The 27273-nt window shown below is 42.9% G+C and overlaps 1 protein-coding gene across 3 annotated transcripts; it reads left to right on the top strand.

Moving 5' to 3' along the window:
- The first annotated feature begins 370 nt into the window (after positions 1 to 370).
- On the top strand, positions 371 to 26474 carry LOC140185127 (tumor necrosis factor receptor superfamily member 5-like). Of its 3 annotated transcripts, none has more exons than XM_072238445.1 (9): positions 371 to 659; positions 14494 to 14578; positions 15876 to 16001; positions 18406 to 18555; positions 20787 to 20880; positions 21589 to 21644; positions 23553 to 23663; positions 24270 to 24307; positions 25003 to 26474. In XM_072238445.1, the coding sequence occupies exons 1-9, from the start codon at positions 612 to 614 to the stop codon at positions 25123 to 25125; spliced, it is 831 nt and encodes a 276-aa protein (XP_072094546.1). In that variant the 5' UTR covers positions 371 to 611; the 3' UTR covers positions 25126 to 26474. The 3 variants fall into 3 exon arrangements, with proteins under 3 accessions (XP_072094546.1, XP_072094538.1, XP_072094557.1); XM_072238437.1 differs by having other exon boundaries at positions 20784 to 20880; XM_072238456.1 differs by lacking the exon at positions 371 to 659 and adding an exon at positions 7781 to 7889 and having other exon boundaries at positions 20784 to 20880.
- Positions 26475 to 27273: the final 799 nt, after the last annotated feature.

The following is a 27273-nucleotide window of genomic DNA, read 5'->3' as shown; positions in this document are numbered from 1 at the left end:
CCAATGTCAGGAACCTTCTCTTTGTTTATTTAACTGTTGGTTTCCGTGTATCATAAAAACAAAATACAATCCCAATGATTTTTTTTTATAAATCGAAATAGTATCAGTTTACAGATTTAAATCTTGCAAAAGAATTGCTCTAGGGCGCGAGTCCCGGTGTTCAGATTCCTACCTTTTAAACCTGATGCCAATTATGAATGATTTTCTATCATTTGCGTCGACCCCGTTCTCTCTCTCTCGCTGTGTGTGTGTGTGTGTGTGTGTGTGTGTGTGAGAGAGAGAGAGAGAGAGAGAGAGAGAGAGAGAGAGAGAGAGAGAGAGAGAGAGAGAGAGAGAGAGAGAGAGAGAGAGAGAGAGAGAGAGAGAGAGAACCAACACATTGAAAATGAACGGTGTGAAATGAGTGGAAGCTGTGGTTGGAAAGCCCCCGCGAAAATACCCCGACAGAGGAACTGCTTTCTTATAAATATCCTCTGTCACAGAGCCTGCCAGTAGCTGTAGCTGTCATTTTAGATGGGAATTTAGCGTTCTTCGGAGCGAAAAATAAGGATTCTTTCAACACCGTAGTTGCCACTTGTTAACGGGCGATCATCAACTGAGATTTGGCCGAAATGCTGGGTTCGCGCTTCCTGTTTTGTTGCATTTTATTTGTGTTCCAGGTAAGACAACTTGTTTTGAGTCCATTTAGAAGGTTAAATAGTGTAAGATTGGTCGATTGTTTCATTTAAAAGTAAGGGGAAATATTTTTTGTTACATATTGGTCGAATGGATTGAAGTACTGTACTAAAAAATCAGAACATATAACGTTGTTTCCGAGTATCTTGTAAGGAATTAGCGGTTGAGATACATTGTGACCCAAGTCATCCAACTATAGTACTAGCCTGAACAGGGAGCATTTGCTTCTGATCACCTGGGCATCGGTGGATCCCGCGCAGGGGTGGGGGACGAAGAAGTGGAGGTTGGCGAGGACTCCAGTTTATTTAGGTTGCGCTGTCTGAATTTAATTGGTCCAGCTGACTCTTGTACTTTCGACTGTTGGTGGCAGGGAGAAAGCCAAGCTTCCGATACTACAATGCTGAAGAGAAAGGAGAGTGACTGAAAAGGCGTTCTGTCTGTGTATTGTTGAGGTGAAGGCGCGGTGCGCCTTTTTGCAGAGGTTTGTTATAGGTGTCTACAGTGAAAGCGCAAGGAGAGAGTGTGCGGTAATAAGTTCCTTTGAATTCGGAGACAAGGGGGCGTGTGATTCACCACATAGTCACATTGAATTACGTTTCGAACCGCGCGTCTCATCTGAGTGTTGACGAAAGCGCGGGAGCCCGACACTGGATCCTGAAGTCATTGTTTCAGAAAACAAAGAGACTGAAACAGAAATGCTGGAATAATGCAACAAATTAATCAGTATCAATTTGAGAAGAGAGAAACCAAGGCAACGTTTCGACTCTGACACCTTACTTGGTTCCGATTGTAAACGCTAACTGGTTTCTCTGTTCGCAGATGGCGCTTACTGGCCCGAGCTTTTATAGCATTTCCATTCCCTTTGACACACACGATACTGCAAATGCTGCAGCCCCGTTGCCGTTGCCGTTTCGGACAGCGGACCTGCTCAAAGTTGAAACATACGAGGTTGAAATTTTCAGCAGGGTCAGCATGGGAAAAGGTCCCTGAAACCGTGCGTTGGGGAGGTCAGATTGGTCCAAATGGGCTGGGACCCTACGTGTGGGCCGCAAGGGTGGGAGAGGGCGAGGTGCAACGGTAGCCGGAGGGCTGCAGGCACAGTGCGGTTCGGCTGCTCGATCACTGATCCGCTGCAACTTCTCTTCACCACAAGAGGCTGGAGTTTATATCCCGGTATCCCGGTATTCACGAACTTGGCTAGGCAGAAAACGTGACATTCTGAGGATGGTATTATAAAAGGAAATTTGCCTTGCATTCCCCATGTTTAACGTGGAGACTGGGCGACAGAAGTAGCAGGGGAGGGGGGTGTGGTGGTTAGGGTCGTCTACAAGGGTACAGATAAGGCAGCAGATGATGAGATGAAGTTGAATGAGACAGCGGTTCATTTTTGTTTGCACAGTTTGTCCGTTGGGCTTCCGTGAGAGAAACGTCAGAGTGGTGCTCACATCTCTACTCCAGATAGATTCTGTTATCTACATCGAGTTAGGATTGAAGGCACAGTTTGGTTTATTACAGCTAGAGCCTGAATTTGATCGAAATGAATTTCTTTTTAACTTCTTCATGATCACAATACCAACTGTGCGTTGTCTATAGGGATTAGCCCTCTCTTCCCCTGGCATAGTAACGTGCAATATCTAGACTCTAGATTCCAGAGAAACAAAACGTTACAATACTTGCGCATGAAAGAGTTATCTAGTGTGTAGGAAAGTGGTAAAATCTGGGGAAGAATTGATGGGAATAGTTGGCAATAAAAGGTGTCAGCGTAGTGTTAATAGAAAACTGAATGATAGATGGTTGGTGCGGGCTCGATGGGCCTTTTCCTTCCCGTATCTGTGACTCGGATAGTGCTTGGCCAGTGTTGGAGGGGAATTTACAGTAATATGATTTGTCAACAAGATTGGACAAAGAAAACCACTTGGCTCATTTTCCTTCATCCATCTGGTGTTATAAGGGGGCATTGGGAGCGAACCCAAATGCAAGACACAGACACTGAAGAACTAGGAACAGGACAAGGTTTATCAAGAAAGCAAGGGGAGTCAGGAAGAAATGATGCTGGACATGGATACAGGCCCTGGACGAGACAAGAACACCGGGCCTGGGCTAGGACTAAGACTTGGAAAGTGGGACCAGAACAAGGAACTTGGAACTAGGAGCCTGGGCTAGGACTCAGAGCCAGAGACTGGACAGGGACCCGGAACCTGGGTCTTGACTTGGGCTTGGACCCTGGGTCTTGACTCAGGCTCGGACCCTGGATCTAGGCGAGGACAAGACGTGGCTACAGGACTGGACGTGGAACTCCTGCACAGGATGAGGCACATGGACAGGACAAGAACACAAAGCCTTGACTTGGACAGGACGAAGTTCTTGGACTAGGCTTAGACAGGATGAGGTACTTGGACGTGGCTTGGACTGGACGAGGTTCTTGGCCATGACTTAGACTGCACGAGGTTCTTGGACGTGGCTTGGACTGCACGAGGTTCTTGGACGTGGCTTGGACTGCACGAGAGACTCCTGGACAGGACGAGGGAACCCCAGCATCGGGCTGGGCGAGGAATCTCCAGCACAGGACGTGGCTGTTGAACTAGATTTGGCTCGACTCTTGGACTCGGCTTGGTTAGGCTCTTGGGTACGGAGCCAGGAGTGCAGGGCTGGGACCCTTCCTCGGATGCAGGGCTGGGACCCTTACTTGGGAACAGGACTTAGGGCTGGGGCTTTACACAGAATCAGGACCCCTCCTTGCGAAAAAGACCTAGGGCCAGGACTCTTCTTTGACACAGACACTAAACACAAGGACACAAAGAGATAGTTCCAAACTCAACTGTAGATAGTTCCTTATCTTGGCGTGGCAAGGCTCTGGTCTCATTCCAGCAGTTGAATTAGACAGGGATGCAGGCGAGACTTCAGAAGGAAGGGGAAGGGAACAGTCCAGCCCCAAATCCTCAGTTTACAGAGGTATTCATGTGCCAGCCCAAAATGAGAAATCAGGTGCCTCAATTAAGGCACCCAATGGAACAAGGGAAAACAGGAAAACCTGGAATAAGAATCGATAAACTGGACCATGAACTGGAATGTGGATTTCACGGGCCGGACCATGACATCTGGAGAGATTGTAATCTTCTACAATGTAGCAACAATTATTCTTTGAGTAGTTCTGCAGATTTTACCTTTCAGGGATTTATTCTAGCCTAAATCTATATTTCTTGGTCAACTTCTAGATTATATTGGGGTAAATTTTCTGTATCTTCAAATAGTTTCTCAATGAGATCCTGGAAAATCCATCTGAAAGTCCCAAATATCTCTTTGACATACTTGCTGACCAACGTAAACTTCTGCAGGCATCTCTGGGAACTTTGCCCACATCTGCCAGTCAAATTCATCAAGATTTGGCCAAGTGTAGGGGTCTTAATAAGCCACATCAAACAAACTATACAATACTGATTTTAATGCAGAACAGAGATTAATTACTTGGAGCCCTTAGTTAGATTGCATCCCAATTATTGTGTGTAATTTTGGTCTCCTTCCCTGAGATAGAATATTCTTGTTACATAGTGAGTGCAGAGAAGGTTCTTCATACTGAAGAGTTGCAGAAAGTTGTAAACTCAGAAGCTGGAACAAGGGCATTGAGGACACCTTCAAAAGGCGATACGCCAAAGAGGTGCCATCCATTGTTAAGAACCCCATCACCCAGGACATGCCCTCTTCTCATTGCTAACATCAAGGAGGAGGTATGGGAGCCTGAAGACACACACTCAAGGAACAGCTTCTTTCCCTCAGCCATCAGATTTCTGAATGGACAATGATTCCATGAAGGCTATCTCACTATTTTTGATTTCATCTATCTATTTTTAATATATACATCTTATTGTAACTTACAGGTTTTTTTTATGTATTGCAATGTACTGTTGCCAGAAAACAACAAATTTCATGACATATGCCAATGATATTAAACCTGATTCTGACTCCTGAGATATTAAACTGCTGTGTGTGGTGTGATTGGGTTGAGCAAGCCTGTATCCATAGAACTTTGAGAACAATGATAAGGAATCTCGTTGAACCATACAAAAGGTCTGATAGGGATGGACACACCAGATGCGAGGAGAATGTTTCCACTTTCTGAGGTTTCTAGAATAATGGGGTCAAATCTCACATTATGGGACAAAAAATTTAGGACTGAGACTGGGAGAAATTTCTTCTCAAGTGAAACTCTGGAGTCCTCTATTGCAAGGCGGTAGATGCTGAAAGTATTTACTTAGTGGATAGATGCCTCAAAACAAAAAAAGGCAACAAGTGATATAGGTAAGGAGTGGGAATATGGTTAAAACAGAAATCAGCAATTATTAAATTGAATGTTGGAACAAACTTCAAGGGCTGATGGCTATTTTTCAATCTTCCATGGTTCTGATCATGCTACTTCATATTTATTTATGACAGGAAGAAATATGATCTTTAATAGCTTAAAATGAAATCTTGTACAAAGACCACAATAACTCTTAGGTGATTGTGGATGATTCCACACCAACGTGCAAAGAAGAAGGAATTTCTCCCAATGTAATGTAAATTTGGAAAAACTCAACAAACCAATCAATATGTCATAAAGAGTTCATCAGGTGTGGTGATCAATATTTATGATTCAATCATTACCATTATAAGATTAATCTACTGTATGTTAAAGATGAATTCTTGACCACGCATTCTTCGTCACAGCCCCTGCACTTTAATGTCTGCCTGCAACACTCTGTATTGCATTCTGTTATTGTTTTCCCTTGCACCATCTTGCTGTATTCATGTTTGAAATACTCTTTGTGGACTTGAACTAAGTTTTTCAGCATATCTCAGTATAATAGTAAACCAATTCCAATTCCAATTTTTGTCCATTGCTTTTATTTTTGGATCATTCTGCGTGATTATTGAATATTGTACTTCCTTTCTTCTCATGGTGACAAAAAGTAAGTTTTTTAAAACTCTGCTTAGCACTGAATAACTGCAATTATATCAAAGCTGATATAAATGACTATATGATATCTTCATATATATCAAGTGTAAAAGTGTTATCTACTATCATTGCAAGGTGAGAAGTTCAATTGGCCTATTTTCTGTGGTGCAGGAAGTAAGTTGCTCTGTTATTCTTATGGGAGCTCAGCGCTGTGTTTGTCAGTTGTAGGGGATTTTTGTGAGGCAAACACCCTCCCCATCCTGTAAGCTCTGTTTTAATAAATTTTCTGGGTATATCTGCAAAAAGATGTTTTTGTAAAGCATTTGAAGCAGAGTTCTTTTGTCAAGCACAATGAAATAAAAGAGGTTGATGAATTACCTTTGGGGTTTTATAACCAGAGAAACAAACAACATTTTACAACAGCACAGATTTACTTGAGTCATCTAGATGGTGAAACATCTCAGTGCGCTTCAGGACAACAGTGGGCCATTTATGGTCGTGCTGAGAAGTTATTTTCCTCTCTCACTGCCTCTCAACTGTACCTTTTGTCAGGCAGCTTCAGAAGACTTTTACTTGAGTGGCATATAGATCAGTAAAGGTAAGAAAGGGAGATTTCCTCCCTTAATCAGTGAATCGAACAGGTGTATACTCCAGATTTTTATACTGTTGAATTTAAATTTCCCAGTTACCATCAAGGGATTCTTACTGAGTTCTCTAAATCAATAGATCAGCCATTTTGGTTGCATGTGCTCAATTTAACTGCCTTGTTTCAGCAGAGTTACTGAATGATACAGTAGGCCAGGTCATCAAAAGCTTAGACAGAGACATAAATGTTTCATGTGGAGAGACCCACTCAGTACACATACACCCAGTGGCCACTTTATTAGGTACCTCCTCTACCTAATGAAGTGGCCACTGAGTGTATGTTTGTAGTCTTCTGGTGCGGTAGCCCGTCCACGTCAAGGTTTGACGTGTTGTGCATTCAGAAATGCTCTTCTACACGCCACTGTTATAATGCATGGTTTTTTGAGTTACTATTGCTTTCTAGTCAGCTTGAACCAGTCTGTCTATTCTCCTTTGACCTCTCAAGGCATGTTTGCTCACAGAACTGCCACTCGCTAGATATTTTTCACTGCATCATTCTCTGTAAACTTTAGAGGCTGTTGTGTGTCAAAATCCCAGGAGATAAGTAGTTCCTGAGATACTTAAACCACCCCATCTGGCACCAACAATCATTCCACATTCACAGTCACTTGTATCACATTTTTCCCCCATTCTGATGTTTGTTCTGAAAAACAACTGAGTTTCTTGACCGCGTCTGTGTGCTTTTATGCATTGAGTTGCTGCCACACAATTGCCTGATTAGATATTTGCAGTAATGAGTAAATGAGTGTACCTAATAAAGTGGACACTGAGTGTACTGTAGATTCATGTTGGTCTCGAACAGGTCACTGAAAGAAAGTCATTTGGAAGGATCTTAAAGACGATCATCACTAACAGCAAGGTGTTACTTTCAGAAAGGAAGAAACATTGTAGTGGAGGGGAGCAAGGGTTTTGGTGCAGTCTGCGAAGGGAGAAAAATCAGCACAAAGTCAACGATACTACGGAAGTTTCTTAATTCTGTCATTGTAGTGCCTCTTTTTGATCTCAATGGCCATGTCACTAGAATATATTGGACTGAAACCATGCACATGCCCATTGATGATAATTTATTTTATCACACTGCTCAGCATCTACAAACTAATATTATTAACACAAAGGCAAAGTTATTGTGTATACCCTTAGTGGCCACGATTAGGTAGAGTGAACACTGTGTGCATAAGTCAGTGTGCAAAACTGCTGTATGTTTGGGGGATTTTCCACAGACCCTACCCTGCAGCTGATCAAATACTGCGAATGTTCAGTCTGACCAGCACTCAGCTTTCTCTCTGGTATCCTTTCTGCTTCCTGTTTTGCATAAACCATATCTGTAGTTTCGAGATGTGCCAGGAACTAAACGAGAATTTTATTTCTGGAAACAGAGTTGGACAGAATGTTTCTGAAATGTTGTCAAGCAGAACCAATATGCAAACATAGGCAAAAATCTGATAGGGCACTCTTCTTATTAATCTTTTCTAATATAAGTCACGGGAAAGAATTGGGCTAATTCCAGGTACATTCCCACCAACAAAGAAAGAGAAAATAAAGCAGGAACAAGTGTCATTCATGCCAGTTCACAGAAGTCTTATGCAGCTGCAGTAAAGGAAGTAGTTTGCTTTAAATCAGCTCCCAGTGATGAAAAGTAAGTTTCTTGTAACTTCTATGTGTAATGGTCCTTGTTTGAGATTCTTGCATTCAGTATCAATACATATAAAATGCTGGAGGAACTCAGCAGGCCTGGCAGCATCTATGGAAAAGAGTAAACAGTTAATGTTCTGGGCTGAGACCCTTCGTCACGACTGGAAGAGTAAGAAGGTGGGGGGAGGGGAGGAAGAAGTACAAGGAGGTAGGTGATAGGTAAAACTGGGGGGGGGGAGGGTGGCAAAAAGCTGGGAAGTTGATTGGTGAGAGAGATAAAGGACTGGAGAAGGGGGAATCTGATAGGAGAGGATAGAAGGCCAAGAAAGAAAGGGAAGAAGGAGGAGCACCAGAGGGAGGTGATGGGCAGGTCAAGAGATAAAATGAGAGAGCGAAACAGGAATGGGGACTGGTGAAGGTGTGGGGGGGGGCAACTGGGCTATTACTGGAAATTCAAGAAATCAATGTTCATGCCATCAGGCTGGAGGATACCCAGACAGAATATAAGGTGTTTTTCCTCCACCCTGAGTTTTGGCGCATCGCGACAGTAAAGGAGGCAATAGACTGACATGTCGGAATGGTAATGGGAAGTAGAATTGAAATCGGACCCTCTCTAGCATACAGTAGATCTGGGGTGAAACTCCATTCAAAGCAGCAGAAGTGTAACACGTGGAAAAAATATTATTGCTCGTGCAAACAAGAGAAACTCTGCAGATGCTGGAAATCCGAGCAACACACATAAATTGCTGGAGGAACTCAGCAGGCAAAGCCTCTGCTCTGATGAGGTTTGGGAAAGTTGAACAAAATGGAAGGACTTACTCTGCGTCTAAAGATTAAGTATTAGTTTGATTTGTCACATGCATATTGAAACATTGAAACATACAGTGAAATGTGTTGTTTGCATCAAAGGATGTGCTGGAGGCAGCCGCTAAGTGTCACCATGCTTCTGACACCAACATAGGATGTCCGGACCTACCAATCCTAACCATGCCTTTGGAATGCGGGAGGGAACCAGAGAACCCAAAGGAAATTCACACAGTCACAGGGGGAACTTACAAATTCCTTACAGACAGCAGATCTCTGGCACTGTAAAGCATGACACTAGCATGCTGTTGCACCTTACCATGCTGGCAGTTAAGCTCTGTCACCATAGACTACTCTGACTTTCATTTTCTTGCTGGCATTCACAGTAGAGCAAAGAAATACAACAGCATCAATGAAAAACTACACACAAAGACTGACAAACCATGTGCAAATACAGCAACAAGTGATTAAATAAATAATACTGAGAACATGATTAGTAGAACTTGCTGTGCAAATAGAAAATGCTCCTAATCCTTCCCCCACCCCCCGCCGGGATCTTTTGTAAATTTTGTAAAATTTGTTTTGTCTGGTTACTGCCCTTGCTAGGACAAGTGTCTGTTATTTAAATGGTCAAAACTTCTTGGCAATATTTCACCAAGAATTAACAATAGCAGTTACAGCTGTACAAAGAATACAATCCATTGAACAAAATATTATTAACAGCCGTCCATTCTAACGTTGTTCAAACTACGAAGGTGTAGTTTACTTTGGGAAATATGGGGTACAGAAACAGTGTGATATCTATACTGATGCCACAGACTTGATTATTGATAAGAAACTCAGGCTTTAATTGCCTTGTTCTTCCACCAAATTTAGGAGCAAGACTTTTTAAATTAAACAATGTTCCATCCAACAATGTAGTTAAGAATTTGTTAATGAAACTCAGTTAACAAATTTTAATCATCTTTATCATTCAGTGTGAGTGTGGGATTTCTTTGTGAACTAGGCGTTGCCTCCCCAAGCTACTTTTTGCCCATGCTCCCATGGGCAAAGTTGTTTTGATAGCTGCCTATTTGAAGAGCTTTTGCTACCTCGGGTTTATAGATCAGAGATACATTGGTATTTTCTCCTGATATAATACTCATTAAGACAACTGACATTTGAGCATTATTTAAGTTTGTACAGTTCGGCCACAACTGGAACATTCTGGTCTGCTTGCAGTTTTTTGCCGCAGTACAGGAAGGTTTTGGCAGCTCTGGGGAAGGTGCAGAGCAGATTATGAGATTATGCTAAAACTGAAGGATTTTAGATATTAGAAAATATAATTCTGGGTATGCTGGTGTTGCTTTTCTTGGAACAGATTTAATGACAATTAATAATGTTTAGAGAGGGGGGTGGGATGACAGGAAAATACCACTACCTTAACAGAGAGATGAACAACTGGAAATTTGGGAATTACAGCGGATTTAGGGATTTTGTTTTACATAGAGAGTGGTAGGTATGGAACTCATGGCCTGAGATGCAGAGACATTTAAGAATTACATGTGATCTGCAGAGCCTCAGATCAAGAACTGAGAAGTTTGATTTGTCTAAGTTCCCCTTTGGATCACATGGACAAGGTGAGTCAACTGGTCTTGTTCTGTGCTGTGGAATTTGTGATTTTATGAAGATATTACAAGTAGCGGGCAGGATCTAACCTCAGTAATTCCGATTAATCCACTTTAATTTCCGATTAATGCTCTTTGTGGTTCAGAGCCTGAAGTCTGAAACACCATTTGGAATTTTTTTTCAAGAACAAAGAAGTAATTGTTTCCCTGTTAGTCATCAGAACATTCGAATTTTTTTTGGGATTTCTGAGGCTGGAGATTTTCTAAGAAAAGCAATTCCTCTTTTTAAAGCGGAAGAACAACATGTTTCACAAAGAGAATCTAAGTGCTTATAAAATGGCCATATAATGTGTGAAAGGTCCATCACTATTCTGCAGCAAACACGGGGGAGTCTGCTGCACTATCTGCTTGTGCTCCAGTGCAAGCTCAGGTGGAGGAGGGTCTTGATGGATAATAGTGGGGGAAGAGGTTGTGGGGTGGGAGTGGTGTGGAGTAGTGGGGGAATGGTTTGGTGGAGGTGGAGATTACTGGGGGTCATTGCCATGCCATGGGGCAAATTCAAGTCCCGTTACAATGCTTACTGCTACTTGGAAGCTGGCTTATCACAGACTCGGGCCAAGCAGCAACTACTAAAATCAGACTTCATTCTGCAGCACAGGATGAGGCTATTTGACCCATCTTGTCCGTACCATACCAAGAAGAACTCTTTGGACCAAGGGTACTCAACCTTATTTATGCCATAGAACCCTGCTATTAACTGAGGGGTCTGTGGACCCCATGTTGGGGACCCCTGCTTTAGACAAACCCCACTCTCTAGTTCTCAGTTTTTAAGTCACAGAATACAGGCACTTGGTGGAGAGTTTCAGACTTACCGCATCTTTGTGTGGGGGAAAAAAAACTCTTCCCTAACACTAATGGTCTTAAATATATGCCCCCACTTATTCACTGCTTAAGTAGGATATTCCTGCTTACCCCATCCATTTCATTATTGAGACATGACAGGAAAAGATTTGTTATTAACTAAAAGGTTATTTAGGTAAAACTATAATCTCAGTAGGAAGAGGTTCATGCCCTGGAACCTTCTGGAACCTCCTGTGGCATGAGGCACTTGAAAGACAATTACTCCATGTTGGAAATTGCTCATGGCAATTTCTGGGTACAATTCCAGAACTGCTATCCCAGTACTTTTCTGTCCCGCGACATTTCTGGTTTTGGATCACACCTGCATTGATGATTGGTTTCATATCAGATGTGCATATAATGCCTTCACATGTATTGCCTGAGAAATCAGTTCATGTTGCTTTCTTCTCATTGGCCATTCTCAGAGGCTTTAATCAAGTTGTACAAGTTAACAGGTGCTTCAGCCAAATGTTTCCATGCCAACCGCTGAATACCTGTCCATACCATTTTTAATAGCACTGTTCCTTGAGCAGGTCCTGGCCTGAGGCTCAGAATATGTATTACACATGTTCTCTCACTTACCTCTTCCCTTCAGACCTATCTGTCAAGCACAATAGTTCTGAGGTGATGCCCCCCCAAATAGATCCCAATCCAACTCCTGAAGTCATACCTGACCCCCAGAGTCTTTATTCTTTGTGACAATCCTGAATTGACTGTAGTTTCCAGCTTAGCTCATTTCCAATCTTCCTTTTCAGGCTCTGAGTTGATGTTGCACACAAAGAGAGGAGTGTGAAGAACATTCCCTAATGGCCTGCACCCCAGGACTCAGCACCATCTAATGACCCTTGAGCGAACCTGCCCCACCCCAAGTGCCAATGAGCTTCGAGGCCAGAACTGGCAATGCCTTGGGAAATCCACAAACCTGGTAGCTGACAGAGATTTGGTTCCAACTGGTGCCCCAGACAATAATAGCAACTTGTTCATCTATGCGGCACACGTAACCTAACGGACCATTCTACATTGTAGCTTTAATTCCCGTGCGTTAATGTATCTGATGACATGTCCTGGTCTCAGTACATAAAGGCACTCACGAGGAAGTTGTGCCAGCCTTTTTTTTTCCCTATTTCATTGAAGGTTCAAATTGTCACCGAACACACAAACTAATGTCTACATGTGTACTGCTGATAGTGTCCTGACAGGTTGTGTCATGTCTGATACAGCAATTCAAAATGCACAGGGATGTAGGAATGTAAGAGGCTTCAATGAGTGGTGGACTCAGCCCAATATGTTACAGGCACATCCCTCCCCAACCACCGGAAATATTTATATGAGGCAGTGCCTCAAATAGGCAACATCCATCATCAGAGATCCGCACCATCGGGTCATGCCATCTTCTCACAGCTACCATTGGACTGGAGATACAGAAGCCTGAAGTCCCCCACACCAGGTTCAAGAACAGCTGCAGTACTGTGCAAAAAGTTTTAGGTACACTGTTGTGCGGTTTTATAAGAAAATTGTCTGGTAAGTTGTTCCAGGAATCTCGAAGAACCTGGCACAATTCTTCTGCAGACCTTGGCTGTCTTGCTTGCTTTTTCCTCTCCATGTAACCCCAGGCAGCCTGAACGACGTGAAGGTCAGAGCTCTGTGGAGGCCATACCATCTGTTGCAGAACTCCATGTTCTTGTTTTCACTAAAGATAGTTCTTTATGACCTTGGCCGCGTGTTTGGGTTATTGTCCTGCTGCAGGATGAAGTTGGGACATATCAGACGCCTCCCTGATGGTATTGTGTGGGATGAGAATCTGCTTGCACTTCTCAGAACTGAGGATTTTGGTAACTCTGACCAGATCACCAACTCCATTTGCAGAAATTCAGCCCCAAACCTGCAGGAAACCTCCACCATGTTTCAATGTTGGCTGCAGATATTTATCCATGTGACACGCTCCAGCTCTTCTACAGACAAACTGCTTCCTGTTTCAGTCAAAAATTAAAAATTTTGACTCGTCAGTGCAAAGCACTTGGTGCCATTGTTCAGCGCCCCTGTTTTTGTGCATAGGTGAGTCTCTTGGCTCTATTTCCACTTCAGAGGAATGGCTGTCTAGCAGCAACTCTTCCATGAAGAGCATTTCTGACAAGCCTTCTCCAGACTGCAGATGGCGCACTTGGATGCGAGTGCTTTTTGTGAGTTCAGAGCTGATAACAGCATTGGACTTCTTCCGATTTAGAAGGGACATCAGTTTGACACAACTCTTGTCTGCTGCACTCAGTTTCCATAGCCAACCACTGTGTTTTTGGTCCTCAACCTTGCCTGGTTCTTTGTGCTTCTTTCAGAGTAACTTGGACTCGTATCTACCACAACATTTCCGCTTGGGAGAGAACTTGCTGATGTAGGATGACTGCCTGAGTCTTGCTATGCTCATTCTTGCTATGGTGTAAAATGGATGATTTGAAAGTTAAACTGCCACATCTGCCACACCCTCACCTTTTAGTTTGATTGTCCTTTGCCCAGTTTGATTTCTTCTACACCCGTGTCTGTTTCAGTTAATCGGTTTAGGTTATTTAACTCATTACGTCATTGTTTATTAGCATCCTGTTTGTTATCTTTGTTTAATCGTGCACTGGACTATATATCTACAAAGCAATCAGGTTTCTATTTGAGAAGTAGCCTATAACTGAAATTTGTTACTTTCTTTAACAAAATACAAAACTTTTTCTGTACATTTCATTTTTTGGGAAACCGAATGTTCAGAAATCTAAAATTTGCTTTTTTTCTACCGACACACTAATGCAGAAGACAAAAAAATAAGCATCAAAATCAAAATTTATATAAAAATCTAGGATGCTTAAGTCTTTTGCACAATACTGTGCTTCCTTTCAGTCATTGAACTAGCCTGTACAACCTTAATCACTACCTCTGTTTAGAAACACTATGAACACTTTACACACCAATGGACTTGTTTGTTCTATTTGCATTCGCTCTTGTATAATTTATGTCTAATTATATTTTTCTTGTGAATAGCTTTCTTTTTCTTCTGGCACTATGTGCCTGTGATGCTGCAGCAAGTAAGTTTTACATTACACCTGTGCACACGTGTACTTGTACATGTAGCAATAAACCTGACTTTGAAATTTGAGTTTATCAGGAAACATATTTCAGCACCAAGCCAAAGGAGGGGCCATTTGAGACAGCTTTGGGAATTGATGTGTTGTTTATCCAAGAAGGCAAGGCCAGTTTGAGCTTAACTGGATGATTGATACAGGTTCAATTTTCCTATTATGCCTGTGCTTCTTTTTTCAGTGTCGTCAACATGTCTCAAGCAGCACCTGCAATCCTGTCTCTGAACACGCAAAATTTGGCAAGTGCTGCCGTTCGTGCCCACCTGGTGAGTAATGATATTAAATATTTGAAGCAAAGCGTTGGGGAAACGCAGCAGGCCAGGCAGTAGCTACTTAGGGAAATGGACAGTTGACATTTCAGGTCAAGACTCTTCATCTGGACTGGAAAGAAGGAGAGGAGATAATAAGCACAAGAGATTCTGCAGATGCTGGAAATCCAGAGTAACACACAAATTCTGGAGGAACTAAATAGGTCAGGCAGCGCCTATGGAAGGGAATAAACGGTCAACATTTCGAGCTGGGGCCCTTCATCAGGGCAAGGATAGGAGATAGCCAGTATAACATGGTGGAAGGAAAGGGGTGGAACAAGAGCTGGCAGGTTATAGGTAGATGCAGGTGAGGGATGGGGTGATAGATAAATGAGGGAGGGGGAGAGTGGGAATGATGTCAAAAGTTGGGAGGTGATAGGTGGAAGTGACAAAGTAATGAAGATGATGATATCTGATAGGAGAGGAAGGTGGAACATGGAATTAATTGAGTAAGTGGGGTATAGAACCTGTGACAGGTGTGTGTGTGTGTGTGTGTGTGTTATGGGTGGATGGAGAGGGTGATGGGGCCAATTGGGCAGGAGGAGAAAGAAAAGGAAAATGAGGGAAAAGAGACAGAGAGGGAATAGGCACCAGAAGTTTGAGAATTTAGTGTTCATGTCGCCAGTTTGGAGACTGCTCAGGTGAAATATGAGCTGCTGTTCTTCAGATTTGAGTTTAGCCTTGACCCGGCAGTGGAGGAGGCCATGGACATATATGCTGATGTGGGAATGGGAAGTAGAATTAAAATAACCAGCTACTGGGAGATTCCAGCTGGCACGATGGACTGAATGAATGTGCTCGATGAAGCAAATAGCTGAACTCCGGAGCAGGCACTGGCAATTCAGCATGTCCTGCCATTCACATGAGATTATTGTTGACCTGCAAGTCAGCTCCATCTACCCACCTGAATCTGAATGCATTTGTTGGAGCACCAGAGGTATGTCAGGCCAACCCAGTCAGAAGAGGGATTTACTCCAACCCAAGAGCATCAAAGTACAATTCTATTCCCCTGCCACTGTCAGACTGTAAACAAGACAATGTGTCCATAGGGATCAGCGGCATGTTACATAATGTGGCTACTTGCTTCCCTAGTGGGGGAGTCTGTTGGGATAAGGATATGGGTGGAGATTTCCGGGCTCTCAGTCACTTCATGTGACAATGGGTGGCGACTGAAAACAAAGACATGTGAATAAATGTTTATGCAAAATACCGAGTACATTTTCCGGGCTGAGAGTGTGAACTTTGTTGTTTGCAGGCACGTATATGAGCCGTGAGTGCACTGAGGAAACTGACTCGGAATGTCAACCTTGTGGCCCTGATCGTTATCAGTCAGAGTGGAATGTTCTGGAACATTGTCACCTGCACAAAGTCTGTACCAATAGTGGGTATCATTTATTGCTACGTATCTAATTGATCAGAGCAAGTTAATTAACTTTTAACTTGAACAACAACTGCTCCATGAGAATGACTTTTACAATGTCGTCCTCTTAACACTATTGGGAAGTGTGTTTGTTTAGAGATGAAAAGTACTTTAACCAATTCTTTGAGTAACCTGCCTCAATTACTATCATCTAGTAGCACTTACATCCACTGTGATGAAGTGCTTTGAGAGGTTGGTGATAAGCCCATAAGATATAGGGGCAGAAGTAGGCCATTCAGCCCATCGAGTCTGCTCTGCTCATGGGCTGATCCAATTCTTCCAGTCATCCCCACTCTCCTGCTTTCACCCCATACCCTTTGATGCCCTGGCTAATCAAGAACCTATCTATCTCTGCCTTAAATACACCCAATGACTTGGCCTCCACAGCCCCACTCGTGGCAACAAATTCCACAGATTTACTCCCCTCTGACTAAAGTAATTTCTCCACATCTCAGTTCTAAATGGACATCCTTCGATCCTGAAGTCGTGCCCTCTTGTCCGAGAATCCCCTACCATGGGAAATAACTTTGCATATCAAGGCTTTTAACATTCTGAATGTTTCTATCAGATCCCCTCTCATTCTCCTGAACTCCAGGGAATACAGCCCAAAAGCTGCCAGACGTTCCTCATACAGTAACCTTTTCATTCCTGGAATCATCCTCGTGAGTCTTCTCTGAACTCTCTCCTTTCTAAAATAAGGAGCCCAAAACTGCACACAATACTCCAGGTGTGGTCACATGTGCCTTATGGAGCCTCAACATCACATCCCTGCTCTTATGTTCTATACCTCTAGAAATGAATGCCAACATTGCATTTGCCTTCTTCACAACCGACTCAACCTGGAGGTTAACCTTTAGGGTATCTTGCACAAGGCCTCCCAAGTCCCTTTGCATCATGAAGCACATCAACTCCTGCCTGAGAAGTGACTTGTATCCGCTCCAATTTGCCTACTGGCACAACAGGTCCACAGCAGATGCCATTTCGTTGGCTCTTCACTCAATGCTGGAATATCTGAACAGCAAAAATGGATACATCAGGATGCTCTTCATTGACTACAGCTTAGCATTCAATAATATCAATAATATCATCCCCTCAAAACTAATCAATGTCCCAAGTTCTAGGCCCCACTGCCTCCTTATGCAATTGGATCCTTGCTTTCTCGACTTGCAGACCCCAGTCAGTTTGGATTGGCAACACCATTTTCTCCACAGTCTCCATCACCACAAGGCTGTGTGCTTAGCCCCCTGCTCTACTTGCTTTACACTTATGACTGTGTGGCTGAGCATAGCTCCAACGCCGTATTCAAGTTTGCTGATGTCACCACTGTCATAGACTGAATCAAAGGTGGTGATGAATCAACATATTTGAGGGAGATTGAAAATCTGGCTGAGTGTAGCCACAACAACCACCTCTGACTCAAGGTCAGCAAGGCTAATTGTTGCCTTCAGGAGGAGAAAACTGGAGGTCCATGAGCCAGTCCTCATTGGAGGATCAGAGGTGGAGAGGGTCAGTAACCTTAGATACCTCAGTGTCCTGGATCCAGCATGTAAGTGTAATTACGAAGAAAGCACAGCAGCCAATCTGCTTTCTCAGAAGTTTGCGAAGATGTGGCATGACATCTAAAGCTTTGGCAGAATTCAGTGGATGTGTGGTGGAGAGTGTACTGGAGTTGTATCATGGCCTGGTATATAAACAATGCCTTTGACCTTAAAATCCTATACAAAATAGTGGATACCGCCCAGTTCATCAGGAGTAAAACATTCACTGCCATTGAGCACGTCTACGCAGAGTGCAGTTACAGGAAGGCAGCTTCCATCACTAAAGACCCCCACCTCCCAGGACATGCTCTCTTCCCACTGTTGCCGTCAGGAAGAAGGTTCAGGAGCCTTAAGACCCACACCCCCAGGAATAGGAAGTTATTATCCTTCAACACTTAGGCTCTTGAAGCAGAGGGGATAACTTCACTCAACTTCACTCGTCCCATCAATGAACTGTTCCCACAACTTATGCTGTCATTTTCAAGGACTCTTCATCTCATGTTCTTTTCATTTATTGGATATTTATTTGCTATTATTATTTCTTTTTTTCCTTATTTTTTATTTGAATGGTTTGTTGTCTTTTGCACATTGGTTGTGAGTCCTTTCAGTTGGGTGCGGACTTTCATTGATTCTATAATACTTCTTCGATTTATTGTGTATGCCCATAAGAAAATTAACCTCACGGTCGTATACAGTGACATATAAGTACTTTGAAATTTGAACTTAAGTATTGTTTCTTAGTAACCCATTATGGTCCTCCTTCTGTTGTAGTAAACAGGCATGTGATGAGTGTTATCTCCTCTAATTCTCTATTTGTCTCTTTGTAGATGGAGGATTTGTGGTTGAAAAGGCTGGCACCAGTACCAGTGATACAGTCTGTCAGTGCCAGGTTGGGAAGCACTGTGTCAATAAGGACTGTGAGATCTGTGAAGAGAACAGCGTCTGTGAACCGGGCTATGGAGTTGCGTACAAAGAAGGTGAATCTCCCATCCTTCCTCCAACACATGTGGGACACACAGGGAGAGGTCATCAGCTGTAATGGATCTTCAACAGAATCAGAGAATGAATGAACCACACCTCCTCCCAGATTGAGTGATTGCTTTGTAGCAGGAAAAATTCCATTGTGCCAAAATGATAACTTTTTGATTTTCCTTCATAATTCTAGGTACTCAAGCTTGTCTGAAACCCTGCACTGGTTAGGATTACCCCCAGAATCACAGAAACCCACCTTCCCCAAATTTAAAAATTTTAATTTGCATCGTGTTGTTATCTAATAAGTCTCAGGACCTACAGGAGGTCCAATATACCGGAAGACTTGTAGTTTGAGCCTGTTGGTTGATATGCTCGGAAATCATTGCGCTTTGGCAACCCTTCAGGCTTGGCATCTCCTTCTCTACCTTGGCTTTGAGTGGGCCTGCCTCTGACCCCATGAAGGAGACTACCTTCATCCTGAAATGCAACCTTTACTTGTTTGCCCTCCTCAGGGCTGTCAGCGTCTGGTCCTTGTCCAACTCTGCTATGGTCTTCACACCACCGAGGCCAGTTCAGTTTACAGTCTTTGCTGAAATCTCCCAGGCTGTGTTGATTCCAAGCAATGTTCTGCTCCAACATTGTCAACCGAGTGGTGTGTAGAAAGTTCAATTTCACGTTTAATTGTCATCCAACCGTACGTATGAATACAGACAAACGAAACAGCATTCCTCCAGGGCCAAGGTACAAAACACAGAGCCAACCATTATACACAGCACATAGAGCCCAGACAATTATGAATGCAGAAAACATACAATCACAAAAGAAAATAATATTTACAAAAGTAATAAAGCCCAAGTCCCTGAGTGTGATGGCCTGCAGATTGATGGTGCATGGATGTTGGCCTGGAGCCACGTTTCTGCAAGAGCAGCCCGCAGCAGTTTCTCATATCACTCAGTGCAGCCACAGATAAAGGCAATCCAGCTTGTCTTCCACTGAGTGAACAATGGAGGGCAGCACCAACAGGAGGAGCCAACTCCCAATTCACTGTGGAATCCAGCTTGTCTTCCACCGAGTGAATACTGAAGGGCAGCACTGATTGGGGGGGGCGGCAAGCATCAACCCACTGCAGAATCCAGTGGTACACAGCCAGCTATGGCGGCTCGTTCCTCGTTGGCCACAACGGGCGACCCAAGGCACGAATGAGGCCTCTTTTCTGTAGATTGTGCCTGGTCTGCTGAGTTCCTTTAGCAGTCTGTGTGGTACAATAACACCTTAATTTTCTTTAATCTGGTTCAACACAATAAGAACTTTACTTTCCGTCTGTCTAAGGTTTGGACAAATTAGTTGCTTTGGAAGATGCTCAGGCATCTCAGTTGGTTCTACTGTTTTTGGTCTCAGTTCAATCCCAGAACTTTTTCTCCCTCTCAGTGCACATCCATGTGTTATGTCAATTGAGAGAGATCATTCCTTATGTCTGGTATTCCAATTCAGGCACAGCTTCTAAACTTTATAGCTTCAAAAGCCATCACTCCTGACATCATATCGCCGTATCTCCAAGATTCTGGGAAAACAATTGATAATTTAAGTCAACAATAAGGGTATTTTATTAAATTAAAGAAAGACTCAATCAGGACAGCATTTTCTTCATGTGGCTTTTTCTACAGGAGCAAACAACTTCCCACAAGTTCTGTTGTGAGCTATATTGCAATCTAAATGGGTTGCAGGTCAATATCCTTAAAGCATTACATGGCAATGGTTGTTAATCTCCAACATTATGCATTAGACAAATGTTACAGTCTTCTGAGCTGAATGTTCTCTACCTCACCAGAATTCTTCTGTAGTGTTTCAAGAACCAAGTGTTGTCACAAATCTATCCTCTCATGTACTTCCTACTCTCTTTACTCATCAACAGCAGAAATACCGTAAGCTGTTAGCTCTGAAATTCCTTTGCTCACTCCATGTCAATCTTTCTTCTTTAAAAGTTGACGCTCACCAGTCAGGTAGCCCCTGTCCTGGGGTATTTCTCCTTCTTGTACATTTTTATTTGGTTATGAAGAGTGAAGTGTTTTGGAATGGTCTAACACACTGAAAGATTTAATGGGGTTTACTTTGCCATAGATTGGGACATAGATGAAGGCAATGTTTTAATCAAATGGTGCATTGAATTATTTTTTAATCAGTTTGCAAATAAACAAAGTAGAACATAATTTAAAATCACACTTTTTTTTCCCAGAAGGTGCGAATTTCACAATACCTGTGTGCGAGGTGTGTGAAGCTGGATATTTCTCAAACATTTCTTCTAACTTGGAACCCTGCAGGAAGTGGAGCGAGTAAGTCTAGCATGGAATGAAGTTTCCAGGATATAATACTAACACATCTCAGAAGCAGTTTAACACAGAGTTATGAAGAGCACATAGATTACGATGCTGCATTGTACAGATGTACAAGATAGAAAACCTTAGTCTGATCTCAGCCAAGGAAGAAGATTTAGTTCAGTTGTACCAGCGCAGGGACAGGAAAGACAAGGAGAGAGAGAAATGTCAGGTGTGTTCCTTGTGATATCAGCTGAGAGAGTGTTCATAATGCATGAGCAATTTCTTTTGATTCTTACAATGTTCAATGACTGTTTTCTGTAACAGGAGAATTAAAGCAGGAGTCAGCTCATTTTTAATGGATTTTTAGATAGTGGAGGGAGAGGCTATAATGGCAAAGTTAGAGTACTGGAGGAGTAATTTTTCAAGTGGAGAGTTTGGTGTTGGGGAATCAGCTTCCATTGGATAGGAGAGAGATGAACATGAATGAGCCAGATGAACTTCTCCCTTCCCTGACTGTATGGAATGTTCTTGTGATAAGGCTCAATGGCCTGCAGCTATTGTCTCACCTTTGGTCAAGTGTGAAAGACTGATCATGCTGCAACACATCCAGAGCTGTCTAATTACCAGTCTGAACTGCGAGTAGCTAGATAGTTGTGCATGATGCAGTAGCTCTCAGTAGAGGAGATAAAAATAACTGAAGTATTTCCTGTTTTCTGCCTTCAGTTGTGGCTCTCTCCATATGTTGGTGAATGGAACGACAATGAAGGATGTGGAATGTGGTAAGTTCCACTTTAGAGATTTGGATTTTAAAATTCAATTGAATGAATTTTACAATGTTATAAGTGTTAGCAATCTCACCACTCTGTTCTAAAAAGCTTTGTTAAAAAAGGGAAATGCATTATCATCGATTGTAAGTGATTCGTAGAACATAGAATGGAACATAAGAGGAACAGGTCCTTCATGCTGTTGTGCAGAATTAATGAAGCTAATGACACTTGTTCCCTTCTGTATGCACATGGGCCATGTACCCCAAATTTCTTCCTATTCAAATGTCCATCTATGAGCCTCTTTAATGTCTCTATGGTTCCTGCCTCTACCACCACCCCGGTCTCACATTCCAGGCACTCACCATTCTCTACGTACAGAAAAACAAGCCCCACACATTTTCCTTTGAACCTTACCCCCTCAACTTAAATGCTGCCATCTACTATTAAATCTATCAAAAAGGGACTGGCTGCCGACTCTATCTATGCCTCTCATAACCTTATAAACGTCTGTCAGTTCTGCTCTCGGCCGCCACCCTCCAGAGAAAACAACTTTCAGACTTCTTGCATGCTGTGTCTAAATGGACAGCATTAGAGGTTGTATTTCCCACATCGGTAACACCTCTCTCCACAGTTCTAACCCCAGGAAGTAGTCGGTAAGCAATCACTGCACAATACTACTAGTGCTCACTCAGATACTGGGAATGTACAGCAGGTGAGGACTAAGTAGATGCCATAATGATGGGCGAAGGTTAGCAGAGACCTACCTAGCAGGTAGTGGAGGAGAGTGGACAGAATGGTGCATGATGGGGGCAGTTTCCTTGTCCAAAAAGTATCCAGGTCCGGTTAATCACCTCAGTGCATTCTGATTTTTGCAAAGAGTTGCCCATGGTTCTGCAATGAACGGCGGTGGTCCTGGGCTCCCCAGCATCGAGCAGACATGGGCCAATCTCTAGCACAAGCTCAGGAAATGGCACTCTGTACGGATTGATGCAGGGAATTCTTCTCAATAGTTTCAATGCAACAAATATTTTTAAGGGAATTAAAGTGTTTGCATCTTCAAGGTTTCAATTGTTTGTATTTAATTGGATGTCTTTGTGTTTTATTTCTATCAAAACTACTGAAAGTAATCAAATTATTAAGACATAAGATTGTTTCCGAACAGTCAAATACATTCAATAGCATTTTTGTACTGTGACACCGTTGATGGTTGGATGAACCACGGGTGTAACTTTGCTGGTTTTCATCAGTTTTGTGGGTAGGTCTTGCTCTGTCTGATGGATGCCTCATTACTGAAATTGCAGTTCGTTATGGCCAAAAAGCTTCTGCGAGGAGATCAGTGTAGGGTATATGAGGAGTTGTTGTGTGCTTTAATACTCATGGCAAAATTGGTCACCTAGTATTGTATCCATCTGGGATCCTGCAACAAAATGTAGCAGGGAAAGTGGTTTACATTATTTTGACTCATTTCTCAGTCCTTCTGTAGTATTTACTGGCAAGCCATCAGACTCCCTGCCTGTAGTTCAGCGGATGATTCGCAGGTCATGATCTGAAAATGTCTGCGGTCTATCCTCTGCAATGAATGTAATGGTACAAATAGCTCTAATAGACTCAAACCTAATTAAAATGAAAGCAAGGCTTGAACATCAAACTCCACGCTTCTGTGGGGAGTCCTTTGATAGCGTTAAGCCTGTCGCTGTACTCTAATGTGACACTGCACTACACATACAGCAGGCGATGAGATCTGATGTCTTTTTGATGTCATCATACACCTGTACTATCCCTCAAGTTACTCCGTTACCAAGAATATTCTCTCAGGGAATTTTATTAATTTCTTGTCCTTCCTACTGACAATTGTTTCAAGGAGTCGGAATTTGGTAGAGATTCGTGATCATTCACGCTGATTATCCTGTTCCTTTTCAGGCACACAAGTACCTTCATCCAAAGTGGGATTGGTTGTGGTCATTGCACTCCTTACTACAGTACTTTCTTTCATCTTGCTATCCTTCTTCATCTATTCGGGATATAATCAAGGTGAGCAGTTAAAACGTTTCATAGTGTTTATTTTGTAACCATTTTGTAGAGGTTACACTTGTCAGGATACTGGACTCCATGTTAGCTGTCCATTATATTAAACACCCCAGTTCAGGTACGGTCGATGGAATGAATACCCAATAGAACATTGCCACTGTAGGTAGAGCAAAGATTATGTTCAAATTTAAAAAAAAAACCGTTACAGTCTCCCATCAGAGATTCCCACAATAGAGTGAGTTAAAGTTAGATTCCCTATGGTCTGATTTGAGCTTTTGCCTTCCCATAACCTCAGGACAGCATCAGGTGTGTAACCTCCAGCTCCAGCTCCACCTTGTGGTTGTATTGGATAGCCATAATGTATTCCAGTTCGTGGAAGCAAACCAGTCCCTTAGCTCCATCTGCTTCCTGGGATGGATGTTGGGCATTATGCAACAAAGTCACCCAGCCAGTTCTTTCTGTGCTTTGTGTTTTGTTGATCCATGCCTACTGGAAATACATAAAGGTTCTTTTCAAGTGTGTCAGTCATCACCTTCCTCCAGGACAGGGTGTTGGTGTTGGCTCCAGATTGCAGATCCTGACTGATTGCATTTCTTTGCTTTACTTCAGAGAATCGGACCAAGGTGTGGATTACTTTTACCAGGCTGGTAAGTTGTGTAATGAACATTTCACATTTCATGTTGAAGCCTTGACGCCGAACCGGGGAGAGATCTCTGATGATGACTTGGCTATCGAGGCAAGGTGGGGTGGGGTTCCCTGATGCTCGGGAAAAGCAGTCACACGGTGATCAGGCAAGTTGACACTGGTGGTGAAAAGGGTCCCAATAGATGAGTATAAAGAGAATGCTGGGGTGGGCAGGGGTTCACTGACCTGAGTTGAGGGAGGCTTCTGGTCATCAAAAGAGAGCTTTGTTGACAGTGATCAGGAGTGAGTCAGGTGACCATCATGAGGGGAATCATTGACTGGGGAAGGGAGGAGTCAAACGGCGACTTGGAAAGGGAGTCGTTGACTTTTGGAGTGATGGGACAGATTATGATCAGGGAAAGAAAGCAATTGGGGAAAGGGTCGCCATTGGTGCTCAGGTGTACAGCTCAATGCTGACCTGGCTGAGGACCATGGAGAGCAGAGGATGGGTGGTGGCACTATTTGCCTGATGATCTCTCTGGCCTGCTGACGCAGTGATCAAATGGTTGTGTAACTAGTGCTTCAGCTGGTGGCAGAGACTGATCCGTGGCTGTTTCCTGGAGGGTAGATTGCCACTGATGAAAACCATAACAAGGAAAGTACCCTCTGCTCTGTGCTTTGTCTTTCAATAAAATGACCCGGGGTTTCGTATTTTCAGGTGAAATGTGCAGAGCCCACAAAAAAGCCAATCCAGGAGCTGACTGAGAATGGAAGGATAGTGGCCACAGCTGGTGATGAAGACAAGAGCCCAGAGATGATGACTGAGCTTCTGCTTGTGTAATCGGCTGGCGGATTAAAGGCTGTAATGGACTAGGCAATGGCACGGATGTCTTTTGTTTGCTGTGTTTTTCACCAGATCCAGCAACACATAGCTCTGGCCTTTGACCCGAGATGATCTGCAACTGTGAACTTCTTAATCCTGACATTTGAAAGCTGGTTTGGAACAGCTGCCACAGTCACCTTTGGTATTCTGTGGTGCACCTGGCCCTGACACAGGGGTAACGAATGAATGAAGCAGCGTGTGCAGTGACAGAACAGGTGGATGTTTGCCTGAGTTGCAGCAAGGGAATTTATTTCCACGTTTATGTGGAGACAGAAACTTTTCAGCTCCAAGATGTTGCGGCTGGCTCAATAAGGAGGAATGTTTCATTCTATCAATCCTCCTCTTGCACTTCCTCAAGGCAAATAAGTATCGGTGGATGTGACAGTAGTTGAGTTATTTATGTAGAGTTCGCCTGTGTAAATAATCGACTGTGAACGTAATTGGATATTCAGGCTGTTTTCTGACCTAACCCTGGCCTGTCCCCCCTCTTCCACTGCAGCCCCACTGTCCCCAGTCTCTGTATATTCTCCTGCTGGTTCCTGCTGGCGTATGTATATATATATATATATATTTTATAAATGTACAACTGTAGTTTATAATAAATGTAGAGTTGTAGAAAGGAAGACGTGTTAAGCTGTCGAGTAGAGTCTATTGTCATTTGCACAGGAAAAGCTTGCTTGCAGCAGCGTCACACGCAAGTTGGCACAAACAACACAGAATATAAGTTATATATAAATTATAGATAAACAATAGAAGACATTGAAAAGAGAGTAAAAAAGAATGTGAAAAAACAACACCATGGTGCGAGGAAAAAAACTTAATCAGTGATAAGTCGGTGGCCATGTACAAACGTAAGTGATGGTCCATAGTGCCACATTATTGACGTAACAGAAGCCTTTGGAGTGAATTTTATGTTTGTTATGCTGGCAGGTGTTCAAAGTTCAAAGTAAATTTATTATCAAAGTTTGCATATGTTACCACATACTACTTAGATGTTTATTTTCTTGCAGGAATTTACAAGAAAAGTATAAATAGAATTTTTACTAAAAAGCTATACTTAAACAGACAAAGACCTACAAAGAAACAATGTGCCAAACAAGACAAACTGAAAATTAAAATAATATTGAGAACATGAGTTGTAAAGAGTCTTTGAAAGTGGATTTGCAGGTTGTAGAATCAGTTCAGAGTTGTGGTGAGTGAAGTTATCCATGCTGGTTCGGGAACTTGATGGTTGTAGGGTAATAACCGTGTCTGAACCTAAGGACCTAAGGCACCTGTACCTCCTGCCTGATGGGTGTATTGTGAAACCGACTGATCTCATTCAAATAAATGTTTCTCTGATATGCCTGTTTTAAATTTAGATGCCCATGATACGTTCAAGGTTCAAAGTACATTTATTATCAAAGTATGTATGCAGTATGCAACCCTGAGAATTACCTTCCTACAGACACCCACAAGACAAAGAAGAACCATGTAACCTGTTCAAAGAAAAAAAATATTTTGTGCATGACTTCTATTTCTGTATTCTCACTACTCACCTGAAGGCATTAATTCCTCACGTCATATTTTTGTAGAACTGAGAAAACAGCCTTGCATTTCTAGAGTGCTTGTCGGTGTGCCCAAGACAGTTACAGTTAAACAGGAAGTTTTGAAGTGTGGAGGCACAAGAGGCTGCTGTTTCCCTCCATCCCTGGGTCAAGAGTGTTATGGGCGCACGTGTAAGGCTTTGCCAACAACTATGCATTTCTCAATGGGTGGTGGTGATTAATTGGACTCATGTTTTCCTTAGCCAATAAAATGCAAGTCATGGAACTGTACCAGGCCTGCAAGTTGCCTGGGATGCTCAGACTGAATGCCCAGAGGCAGAGGGAATTGTACAAAGGATTTATGTTGTGATAGGCACTTACACTCATCATGCTGCAGCAGACCTGCTGGACTCGAGGATAAAGACAAGTCCCTACCCCTGGCTATCCATTATAAGATTCCTACAGATCCATCACTGGTGTGTGTTCAAGCACTAATTCTTCCACCCAAGCTAGTCTGAGGGCACATGTTGGTAGAGTCCAGAGGCAACTTCTCACTTTGTGGTAGCTTGTGGCATCCTTC

The sequence above is a fragment of the Mobula birostris genome, chromosome 2 (assembly GCF_030028105.1).
Source record: "Mobula birostris isolate sMobBir1 chromosome 2, sMobBir1.hap1, whole genome shotgun sequence".
Taxonomy (NCBI): domain Eukaryota; kingdom Metazoa; phylum Chordata; class Chondrichthyes; order Myliobatiformes; family Myliobatidae; genus Mobula; species Mobula birostris.
Note: the sequence above shows the minus strand (reverse complement) of the source record. Positions and strands in the feature narration are given on the sequence as shown.